The 12889-nt window shown below is 38.7% G+C and overlaps 1 protein-coding gene across 2 annotated transcripts in view; it reads left to right on the top strand.

Annotated features, from left to right (window-relative positions):
- The window catches only part of GUCY1A1 (guanylate cyclase 1 soluble subunit alpha 1), a 30133-nt gene that overhangs the window by 11003 nt on the left and 6241 nt on the right, over positions 1-12889 (top strand). For both annotated transcript variants that reach the window (XM_006038529.3, XM_025195047.1), the window contains exons 3-7: positions 1578-1639; positions 3714-3772; positions 4555-5264; positions 7284-7769; positions 8500-8643. In XM_006038529.3, the coding sequence (XP_006038591.1) occupies positions 1578-1639; positions 3714-3772; positions 4555-5264; positions 7284-7769; positions 8500-8643 (1461 nt within the window). The remainder of the gene's footprint in view (positions 1-1577; positions 1640-3713; positions 3773-4554; positions 5265-7283; positions 7770-8499; positions 8644-12889) is intronic.

Below are 12889 nucleotides of genomic sequence, written 5' to 3'. Positions count from 1 at the left end.
AATCTTGTTCATTTAAAATTGTATAAAAGAGTTGTTTGAAAAACAAAGCTGTGCTGCCATCCTGTTGTGATGCTTTCTTCTCAGTATCCTTCCTTCCTGCTCCATCTATTGGAAGTAGAACAGGAGAGTGGTGGGGCAAGCCAGATCCAAGAAACCCTGCAAGCAAGGGACTGTGAAATGAGGGTCCATTGTTATTGCAATGGCTCTGTAGCCTTTCTGTGGAGGCTATAGAAATGGATGGAGGCATGGACAACTGAGCTATGCACCATGCAGCTTCACTGCTTCAAAACAACTAGCAGAGCTTGGATATAGAGAGCTATGACCTCTATTTGAGACCAGAGTGTGGATTAGGACAGCAGACTAGACATGCAAGTAGGTATGAGGCAAGTTGGGATTATATCCTCAGGACACCATACCCTTTTTGCATCAAATCCTTTTTACTTGGACTATTTCTAGACTTTCATTCTTAGGATTTTAAGTTATTTTTTTTAAATGTGCAGAGTCAGGCTGGAATTTGCAGCCAGCTGGTAATTCTTGTATTTAAAACTCTTCCTTTTCTTCATGTATGGCTCAAGTTGGTTTCACAAAAACATTCTTAAGACATTATTTGAGGCACCAAACCATATCCATGGCATTTGTTACATTTGAAAACATATTTTGTTATATTTGCACCTTTCATCTTGACCCCCCTTCAATGGGGCTCTTTCCTAAAACTGTCCTGGAAATATTGCAGCACTTAGGGCCAGATTCTAATCCATGTGTTAGGTACTTAAGTGGATTTAAACTCAAAAATGTGATTTTTTTTTTCCCCCTCACACTCTGCTCAAGTCTCTGAAAATCTATTCTCACATCTACTTTTGCAACATAACATCATTTTACCCTTAAGACTGAGTTACAAAAACAAATCAGCAAACCAGGAGGAGAACCCACTCATCTTTTGCATTAATTGTTTGTCTGGGGTTCATGCAGGGTGGTATAGAATTGCATCTAAACACCCAAATTCCCTTACATGCCTAATAGGTAGAAAAGAAGCTGGCCCTTAATGCCCCTAGAAATACCATTGCTTAAGAAGAATGCTTTCATTGTGTTTCACTGAGAGATATATTATGAAGTGCAATTAGTTTTTAGGTGAAGGTTAACTCAAACATGAAAGCACATTCTTGTATTATACAGCTGTATTTCCTATGACAGTTTTGATCTGTAGGGTTAAGTCTTTCCCATTTCTACTTTATATCAATAGAAAGTAAGACTTAGTTACATAGAAATTGGCATATTTTACTGTCACTGTTTTCTTTATTAACACCTGGAAATGAAGCCACATCACCATATGTAGCCTCTGTTAAAATGGTATGACACACAGATCCAGAGGATTTGATTAGAGATTTACTAGAGCTCAAGGCAGCAATGTAAGCCAAGCCCTAAAACTGGACATATTATGCTTTTTAATTAATCTGTCTTTTTGAAAGGAGTATTAGTTCTTAAAAGGCAAACTAAGTCTTTTATTTATAATAATTTACTTCCGATTACATTTTAAGCAACTGAAATTTTAATTAGCTAATTTTCTTTTACATTTCCAGTTTGAACGGTTAAATCTTGCACTTCAGAGAACATTAGCAAAGCATAAAATAAAAGAAAACAGGTATGTTAAAATGGTTTGTTTATGAGAAAAAATATGTAGTAAATGTATGCAAGAGGCAGTGGGTACTGGTTTGTGCAGATGAGGGCTCTAGAGATCTAGTTTCAACTATGCCGATAATGTAGTTTTGTAATATGTGCTTTTGTTCATGTTACTTAATTCCTCTGTGCAACAGTTCATTTAAAAATACTTCTGAGTGGCATAATTGATTGATTGATTGACTAATTAATTAATTAGTTGAAATCACTGAAAGCTACCTGTACTCACGTCACCTATGAAATAAGAGTTCCTTAGATGTTTCTCAGGTCAGGAATACAGAAAATAATCCTCCTCAGATTAGTGGATATTTTAAAAGTTTGACCTTAACATCTGGTTTTTATATGTGCAGGGGAGAATAATATTGAAGTTGGCAATAATATGATTGTTCACAGTAACAACAATACCTAGTCTTATGTGGCACTTAAAGGATGTTGTATTTTTTCAAAGCTCTACAAACATTGACTTATCCAAAGAAAAACCAAACCAAGGTCATGTCTTCACATGCTTTTAATGTGCTGTAAGCTTACTGCACATTAAAATACTGCACAGGAAGCTTTCCCTAGAAGCAGGTCTACACGTGCGCCTGTTGGGAAGAAATTTTGGTCCGATGGGAGCATTTCAGTGCAGGGCTACCCCTTCCCTGCTCTGGCCCCCTACGGCATCCTGGGAGGGCTCCAGGCTCCCCTGGGTGCCAGCCCCAGGCTAGGAGGGAGCACCAGGGTCAGGCCTGGGCTCTGGGGGGTAGGGGAAGTTTTCCTCCTTCTGGGGCAGCTGCCTCCCAGACTCATGCCTCATTTGGCAGATTGGGGTGCAGGGCTGGGAAATTGCCCCCTCCTCCAGCAGCTGTTTCTCCTCCTCCAGCAACTGTCCCCTCCCCCATTGGCAGATCAAGGCACAGGGCTGGGAAACAGGAGCAATTTACTGACAAGGAACTGACCAGGAGCAATTTGCTACTGCATGCTAACGTGCTACTGCACAGTACCTACTGCATGGTTAATCTACTACCTGTATCTACAGGTACTAGCCAACCATGCAGTAGACTCATTAACTGCACAGTAAATGCCACACATACGTAGACAGTGATGCTTTACTGCGCAGTAATTAGTCTACGGTGCAATAAAGTGTCTTGTGTAGACAGGCCCAGACAGTATGTTATAATTGCTGTTTCTTGAATGGATTGGCAATAGTCAGGGAATATTTTCTGGATCTTTAGTTTTCTGCCTTCTTTTGAATATTGGTGTGAAAGAGGAAACTAATAAACACTTCAGTGAGGGTGATACTGAAGACATACCGAGACTTGAGTTGTTATGGTATATAACATATAAATATATTTTCAAGTATTTATTGTGAAGACATGTAGAATAGAGCAATATGTATGTATTGTATTCAAGATTAATTGATATATAGAGATAAATCTTGACCTAAGGTAAAAACCATTCCTTTCATTGATTACCTCTCAGGTCAATGTATTTTGATCTTTGCTTCGGAGTATTTTAGTGGGTCTAATTTTTGTGTTATGTGAATCTGGGATGACTCCAATGAAATAAATAATTTTGTATAAATTAAATTCTTCCTGATAATACCAGTAACAAAGAAACTTTTTCACACCTTAATTTTAATGTAAGTTAATTCAGGGAAGTGTATAATGTCAATAAAAGCCCAATTATATCATATATAGTAGGTTTTGAAATACAACTATGCTGCGAAGTTGAAAATAACAATTATAAGGACAAATGCTAAAAAATATGAGAGTTTTAATCAATTAAGGTCTTAATACTTTGGCCTTAATACTTAATCCAAGTTCAGATCACTAAAGCTTTAATTTATCATAAATGTACAGGGGATGGTAATTTCCTTTCAAGGCCCACATTTGATTTAATGAAAAATTATGTATTTATAAACAAAACCAATCATTACAGAACAAACCTGGGAATGGTATTTCATTTGGCTAGCATTTTTCCAGTGCAGTGCCATCTTCATTATTTTTTGCAGCTGATTTTTTAGATATTTTTTACTTGCATTTGTATGATCTCTGTAGAAAATCTGGAGACAGAGAAGATTTTGAAAAAGCAGTCACTGAACATGCAAATTCAGCAGGTAATGTAACATTGTTTAGTTATGTCAACTAGCCACTGATCTTGTTACCAGGAAACAATGTTTTTCATTATTATATGTGCAGCTGCCATGTTGGCTGACAAACTGGGGACACAACTGAGGATTCCCACAGCTAATAGCATGAGTTGTGCAATGTGATGTGACTATCAAAAGGTAGATAGCTGTAATAGCCTCAACCTCTGCAGATTAGGTTATAATAGCTGGTTAGAATGTTTCAGCTGAAACTGAAACCTGGATTTGTTCAATGTTGTATTGCCTTCTAAAGAGCAGCCAAGCTATTCTAGTCTGCAGAATTGAGACCAAGTTTGAATTGAAACATGTTATTCCTTGTGTTTGTGTGTTACACTAGTACTAGATTGACCAAACAAGGCTATTTTTACCAATGCTGTATTTAGGATTTGCTTAATGACCAAGAGGTAGGTGCTATGCAAATATATACTTTTAGTCCCCTTGTCAAGAAAGCTCCAGTCAAGATTGTCTGTCTCTTCATCTGTGAAGGAAAAGTGGAATTGGATAACCTGTGGTAATGAAAGCCACCAAGTCCCTGTTTTATAGGAAGTGATTCTTACATTTTTGGCTAAGCCATGATGGGTCTCCCATACCAGAGTCCTTTGGTAGTTGTGCAGTGTTGAAGAAATATAATGCTAGAAGTACATGGCTGTAGTTGGGTGAAGGGAGAGAGAGTGAAATTCATTGCCATTTTTTGTGTGTAGTATGTTGCTCAAAAGAGCCCATGTGAACATATTATGGGTCTATGCTTACAGGTGTTCCAGTGGATGTTGCAAAGGAATCTCTTGGTGAAGAGCTCTTTAAAATATGCTATGAAGAGGATGAACATATTTTAGGAGTTGTTGGTGGAACTCTTAAGGATTTCTTAAACAGTTTCAGTACCCTTCTGAAGCAGAGTGGCCATAGCCAAGAAGGAGTAAAAAAGGACAGACTTGAAGAAGCCTCCATATTATGTCTGGAAAAAGATCAAGACTTTTTAAATGTGTACTATTTCTTTCCTAAAAAAATAACTAGTCTCATTCTTCCTGGTATTATTAAAGCAGCAGCTCGTATTTTATATGAAACTGACGTGGAAGTGACATTGATGCCTCCTTGCTTCCGTAATGAATGCACTGAGTTTATTAACCAACCATATTTGTTGTACTCTGTACAAGTCAAAAGCACAAAACCTTCCTTATCTCCATGTAAACCACAGTCTTCATTTGTAATCTCTGCTTCTTTGTTTTGTAAGACCTTTCCATTTCATTTCATGTTTGACAAGGATATGGTTGTTCTACAAATTGGTAATGGGATAAGGAGACTTATGAATAGGAGAGAACTTCAACCAAAAACAAACTTTGATGAGTATTTTGAAATTCTTACCCCCAAAATAAACTGCACGTTTAGTGGGATTATGGCAATGCTGAATATGCAGTTCACTGTACGAGTAAGGAGATGGGACAGTTCTGTTAAGAAGTCTTCAAGGGTAAGAACTGTTTTCTAGCCATTTACCTTATAACACCTTCCTTTCTTTTTCTCTTTTGATAGGTGGAAGGCAGAGTTATAAATCAGTGGCCACCAGAAACCAGTCACAGTGACGAAATAAAACCTGTAATTTTATATTGTTTGCTTCCCAACAGCTAATACAATAAAAATGACAACAACAAAAGCATACTAATAATAGTAATAAACACCATATAGCCTCGAGTTTCTGGGGAAGATCGTAAACTAAGCTTTCACCTCTAGTTAGATGTAGAAAGTTCTGTAATACAAAGCAGGCCAAATTCTGAAGCCCTACCCCCATCAAAAGTATTTTTTACTTCAGTGCATATATTAATGATTTAAATTTGGTCCTTTATTGTTTTGTTTGTGTTGTTTTGTTTTGTTTTGAAGAAAATGTTGAACTGTGAGGGTAAAGAGACACTTTTGTATTGGAGAAATTGTATTAGATTGATGACAGATCATCTCTAGAATAGAGAAAGTAGCTTCAACCCACCCCATCTTTGATCTGGAGAGAACACCTCGAGGATTAAGCAGGTAGAACACACTCAAGGCTAATTCAGTCTTTGATATCTTTGCTATGAGAGATTCCTATGAGTTCTATGTGGTGACTCTTTTTAAGTATTATGGACTGGAACTCTGGCAAATGGACTGTGACAACACAGGGCATTGTAAAATCAAGACAACAATATTTCATCATTATTGACCTATGCCAAATTCAAACTGACGACTTGTAGGTGAAGATCACTAAAACCCATTACCATTTTGCCATTTAGCTGCACCATCCCAAGAACCTTATTAAAGACAAATATTTAAATTTTAGTCAGCTTTTACCTTTGCGAAATGTTCAAAAAAGCGGGGCTACTATATGTACTTTATCTAAGGTCTTTATTAGTAAAAGCAAGATCTTAAAGACTGCTTTGGTTCAGTTTCCAAAAGCATTTATGTCATTAAAGCAACATAAAGAGAGCTCTGGAACACCTTCATATCCTATACATGATAAGTATAAAAGAACAAAATAGTTAATAAAATACATTTTCTTTATTTCAGTAGGTAATTAAAATGTAGAATCATAGATTCATAAGGTTGGAAAGCAGAAACATAATTAATGAGTTTTGTGTCCTGGGCAAAACGTCCATGGGGCTGGGGGGAGAAGGAGAGTGGTTTTACTTGAGCAGGGTGCCCAGCACATGGCTTCTTTGGCTGGACAGTTGGACAGGCCAGGGTTGCTACAGCCCAGCTCCTTTGGCTGGGTGGTGCAGCATTGCTGCATCAAAGACTGGCAGTGGCAAGGGGTGCTATTCTGGCGCTACCTCTAAATTGGAAGGGAGTTATGCTACTGTTGGAAAGGACTGCAAGGATCATGTGGTCCAAAGCACTACACAAATGCAAGAATGCTGTCAACTCATTCTCCTGCCTCTTGGAAACCTCTACTAAAGATTCTACAACTTCCTCAAGCAGGATATTCCACTGCCTTATTATTGTAACATATGCTGTTCTTTATACTTAGGCCTCTTCAATTTTAATTTGCATTAGTTTGCAAAGTTACTGTCTTAAAATACAAAAAGATTTCTCTATTTTTCCTCATATACAAAACAACTATGCATAAAACAGGCAGTGTAGTCAATATAATCAAATTCAAAGATTGCATATCAATGTGTATATATAATAATGGGCAAAACTGCTCTTGATGATTGGTTTTTTCCTAGTAAAAACTAATATCTGCGATACCATATAAGTCTATATTTTTTCAATCATTATTGGTTTAACCCTAGTGCCAGAAGCCCTTCCATAGCTTTAATAATTCACTAAACCCATTTAATGGCTTCAATAGAGCAATGGCACAGAACCACATTTTCTATTTAGTGAATTATTTGAAACAGAACAACTGAGAACCAGACTGTTTCTTGAATCATACCGCATACCATGCCTTCCCTGAGTCCTCCCATTTCAAACCAGGACAGTGGATGACATGCTTCAACTCTTCTTTCTTTACTCATTTTAGGTCATGGATCTTAAAGGCCAAATGATCTATATTTTTGAATCCAGTGCTATCTTGTTTTTGGGATCTCCTTGTGTGGATAGATTAGAAGATTTTACAGGTCGTGGACTGTACCTTTCAGATATTCCAATTCATAATGCACTGAGGGATGTTGTTTTGATAGGAGAACAAGCCAGAGCTCAAGATGGACTGAAGAAGAGGTTAGGAAAACTAAAAGCTACTTTGGAGCAGGCCCACCAAGCTCTTGAAGAGGAGAAGAAGAAGACAGTAGATCTTTTGTTCTCAATTTTTCCTGGTGAAGTCGCTCAGCAGCTCTGGCAGGGACAAGTTGTGCAAGCCAAGAAATTTAGTAATGTCACAATGCTGTTCTCTGACATTGTCGGATTCACTGCCATCTGTGCACAGTGCTCACCTATGCAGGTTATCACCGTGCTTAATGAGCTCTATACTCGCTTTGATTACCAGTGTGGAGAACTAGATATCTACAAGGTAGAGAACGTATTGCATTTTTATGTCATTTTGGGGCAGGGAGGGAAGGGAGACTACAATGGTATAGAGAATGATAGGACTTGAAAAATTATTTGAATACTGACCTTAATTATAATAAGATCATAACATGGAGGGAGGGTGAGGACGTGGCCAAGCTACAGGCTTCTAGAAGTGGCCTTTCAAAATCTTCATATAGCAAAAAGGTAACAAATACTTCTGTACTACCCATGTTACCCTGCTTTTCATCAGGAGCTACACCAGAACTGCCCAGGAGCTGCATGCAGCCCATTTTTCAACCTCTTCTATAATATAATAGGTTACAAAGTAACACAGAGATTGATAACAAACAATCAGCTGATTGTGTAGCCACATGAGAAACTTAATGGAAGTTAGAGACCATGGGTTAAAATTCTGCTGTCACCTATATTGATGTGAACATGGAGTAAACAACTGATCAAAGTAAGCCCAAAGTCCCACAGCAGGTGAGGAGCAAAAGTATTTTAATGTAATAAATGCATTGCCACCATCACAGATCACCAACATATGTCATTCTTTGCAGGCTTACTTGCAAAATGATCTTTGCACAACTTGGCCCAGTTAGTAGAATTCTAGCTAAAGCCAACAGGACTTTGGCTTCAGGGTGCGGTCCACTGACAGTACTTAAGCCCATGCTGTGTGTTTTCTTAATTTAAAGCTGCATGTACAGTAAGAACCAAATGTGTTTGTTCAGGTGGAGACCATTGGAGATGCCTATTGTGTGGCTGGTGGTTTACACAAAGAAAGTGAGACACATGCTGTGCAAGTAGCCTTAATGGCTCTGAAGATGATGGAGCTTTCAGATGAGGTGAAGTCTCCCCATGGAGAGCCTATTAAGGTTGTACATTTTATCATACATCTATACATTTTGTTTCTGTCTGTCATCAATGAACTGCCATTTTATATGATATTTAATACATTAGGACAAACTGGGAAATAAGTATGATTAATTTCACAATTGCTTGATGGTGTATTTTAATGAATTAAGGTTTGTGAAGAAGACAAAACCAAAAATCTAAGAATCAATTTGGAGGACCTAAATGTGCAGAATTCAATAGCAGGACATTGTCATACTATTGTCATCATTTCAGGAGCAATAAAGTTACCATGACTTGCAATATTCTATTAAAGTATTTTAATTAGAGGAGTAAACCCCTGTCCCTGTTAAAAACTGAGAAAACAATATTTAGAAGGGTCTCCTTGAGGGCATCAAATAAATATGAATCACCAAAAGAACAACTGTAATCCTGATTGCAGCAATATATAAATCTTGACATGATATTGAAAAAATGTTATTGACATAAGAGGTATCTCTGAAACATGGTGGAATGAGGAAAATCAATGGAATGCTGCAATATCAGGATACAAGTTATACAGGAAAAATACACTAAGTCATAGTGGCGGGGAAGTGGCACCTTATATCAAAGACTGCATAGAATCAAATAGGTAGGGTAGATTTTTCAGCTGATAAGAGAGGTACCATAGAATCTCTATGGATAGAAATTCCGTATTTCAGTAGACAAAAAGTACATCTGGGGTTATACTATTAACCCCCAGATCAGGATGACAGCAGAAAGATAGAAATGGTAAGGGAAATGAGAGGCTACAACAGCAGAAAACACAATAATAATGGGGGACTTCAGCTATCCTCAAACAGATTGAGTCAATTTAACATCAGGCTAAGATGCACAGACCAAATATCTCGAAGTCATAAAAGACTGCTTTCTGGAGCAGTTAATTCTGAAACCTACAAGAGGAAAGATTGTTCTTGACTTAGTCCTAAGTAGAGCATAGGATTTGATGCAAATGGTAAGTGTTACTGAGCCACTCTGCCATAGTAACTGCAATGCAGTTGGGTTTCACATCCATGTAGGAGGAAAAAGAAAATGTACCACAGTAGCCTTTAATTTTAAAAAGGGAAACCACCAAAATGAGGAAGCTAGTTAGATAGAAGTTAAAAGGGGCCCTCTAGAAGGTGAAGAACATGGAAAAAGCATAGGAACTGCTTCAGAACATCATATTGGTGGCACAGAGAAAATGCATACCACAAATAAAAAGAAATGGAATGCAAAGCAAAAGAAAACAAGCATGGTTTAATGGCAGAGCTGCAGAGGCAATAAGCAGAAAAAGGCTTCTTTCTGGAAGTGGAAATCAAATACAAATGAGGAAAATAAAAAGCATAAATTCTGGCAAAACAAATGTAAAATTGTAAGACAAGCTAAGAAAATTTAAGAAGAAACTTTCTAAAGCAGGGGTGGGCAATTATTTCGAACAGAGGGCCACTTACTGAGTTTTGGCAAGCCGTCGAGGGCCACGTGACAGGTAGCCAGGGGCAGATAAATATTAATTTTCTAAATTTTTTAGGGGCCCTGAGGGCTGGATAGAATGGCCTGGTGGGTCGCATCTGGCCCCCAGGCCACATTTTTCCCACCTCTGTTCTAAAGATATGAAAGGTAACAATGAAAAATTCTTTAAGTACATTAGAAGCTAAAGACCTGCAAGGAAGTCAGTTGGTCCTTTGAATGATCAGGTTGTAAAAGGGGCACTAAAGGATGACAGGGCCATTGCTAAGAAATTAAATGCATTCTTGGTATCTGCCTTCACTGTGGAAGATGTTAGGGAAATTCCCTCTTCAAATCTACTCCTCTCTGGGTGCATCTACACGTGCCAATTTAAAATACGTTAGCTTGATTTAAGGCACATTAAGGGCACACTTCTACATGTGCTCGCCCTTAATGCACCTTAAAAATGGTGATTTTAGGCTATTTGTGCCTAAATTAGATACTTGCAAAAGCAGGTATCAAATTTAGGCATGAATAGCTAAGGCACATTAACGCATATGTAGACGCATTAAGGCACATTCGTGTTGTGTATGAACTGACTAACTTTATTCCCACAGTCCACGCACACGGTATTAATGGCTTTAACACATGCATGTATAGATGCAAACCTAATTTGCCTTAATGCGCATTAAGCTAATGTGCATTAAATTTAGGCCTCCTTAAATGCATGTGTAGACACAACCTGTAGGGACAAGTCAGTGGAGCTGACCCAAACTGAGGTTTCAATAGATGAGGTTACAGAAGAAATTAATAAACTAAACAGCAGCAAATCACCAGGACCTGATGGCACTCATCCTAGGGTCTTGAAGGAACCCAGGTTGGAAATTGCCCTGCTCCTAACTATAGTATGCAAACTATCACTAAAACCAGCCTCGGTACCAGAGGACTGGAGGGTTGCCAATAAGACTCCAGTATTCAACAAAGGCCCTAGAGGGGATTCAGGGAATGATAGGCTAGTGAGCCTAACTTCTGTTCCTGGAAAACTGATAGAAAAATAATTAAAAAAAAGAATTATTCAGTACATTGCTCAATTTGTCAAAGGGAAATCATGCCTCACCAACCTACTAGAGTTCCTTGAGAGTGTCAGTAAGCAGGTGGATTAGGGTGATCCAGTTGACACAGTACATTTGGACTTCCAAAAAGCCTTTGACAAGGTCTCCCATCAGAGGCTCTTAACTAAGTTAGGCAGTCGTAGGATTACAAGGAATATCCACTTGTGGCTTAAAAATTGGCTCAAATTAGAAAGCAAAGAGAGAGTATAAATGGTTAGCTTTCAGGATGGAAAGAATTAAACAGCGGGGTCCCACAGGTATTTGTTTTGGGCGCAGTGCTGTTTAACAAATTCATAAATGAGGTGGAAAGGGGAGTGAGTATTGAAATGGACAAGCTTGCTAATGACACAAAATCATTCAAAGTGGTAAAGACCAAGGTGGACTGTGAGGAATTACAGAAGACAGTGCCCTTGCAGCCAGCACAGCTCTCTTGGCCATGGGATCAGGACCCTTCCCAATCCCCCTATGAACAGGAAGATAGCTGCCTCTGCAGCCAGCACAGCTCTCCCAGCCATGTGGGGATTGGGACCCATCCCAATTCCCATGTGGCAGGGAGATAGCTGCCCCTGCAGTTGGCACAGCTCCCCTGCATCAGGGCTTAGCCAGGCAGCAGCGGGCCTCTTGCTGCCTGGGCTGACTGGGAGCAAATTACTCCCAGTCAGCGTCTACAGATGCACTACAGCACGTTAGCTAATGCACTGTTTATCTAGTACCTGTATGTGTTGGTACTGGCAAATGGTGCATTAGACTAATGTAATGCTCAGTAAGTCCTGCGCACATGTAGACAGTGACGCTTTACTGCACATTATATTAGTCTATTGCACAGTAAAGCGACTCATGTAAAACTAACAAAAGGAAGTTCTTTTTCACACAGCATGTAATTAAAGTGTGGGACTCATTGCCACCAGATGTTGTGTAAGCTAACAGTTTAGCCAGATTCAAAATGGCATTGGACAAATTCATGGAAGAAAGGGGCATCAGTAGCTATTGAGCATGACAGGAAGTGTCACAAACTCTGAATTAGAACTTCCTACATCATAAATGCTGGACGATGCAAGTGAGAGAGGAACAGTGGAAAAAAATCTGGTCATACTCAGGGGTATAGGCTGTAGCCGTGTTGAACTAAGGACATAGACAAGGTTGTTTGGGTGAATCTGATACCTTTTATTAGACCAACTTAAACAGTTGGAAAAAAAATTCTTAGCAAGCTTTCAGGTTTAAAAACCCTTTGACAGGCTGAAATAGCAGATGCAGTTAGTGTGTGCTCTTCCTGGATGGAATGAATAGTAAAGAAGCCAGAGGCTGGTATGCATGCAAGATGGTATGCATGCAAGAAGGTATGCAAGATGGTATGCATAATGCAAGTATAATATGCAAGTAATTTACATCTTCACTGACTGGCTTTCTTGCATGCATACGAGCCTCTGGCTTCTTTTCTATTCATTCCATCCAGGAAGAGCAGACACTAACTGCAGATGCTTCCTCAGCCTGATGAAGGGTTTTTAAACCCAAAAGCTTGCTGAGAAAATTTATTTCCAACTATTTAAGTTGGTCTAATAAAAGATACCAGATTCAGCCAAAGAACCTTGTCTAGTCATACCCAGTTCACTTTCTCTTTTAGCATCCACTCTTTGCTACTATGTGACACAGGACACTGGGCAAGATAGACCTATGGTTTGACCCAGTAAAA

Source organism: Alligator sinensis, unplaced genomic scaffold (assembly GCF_000455745.1).
Source record: "Alligator sinensis unplaced genomic scaffold, ASM45574v1 scaffold1670_1, whole genome shotgun sequence".
In the NCBI taxonomy this organism is placed as follows: domain Eukaryota; kingdom Metazoa; phylum Chordata; order Crocodylia; family Alligatoridae; genus Alligator; species Alligator sinensis.
Note: the sequence above shows the minus strand (reverse complement) of the source record. Positions and strands in the feature narration are given on the sequence as shown.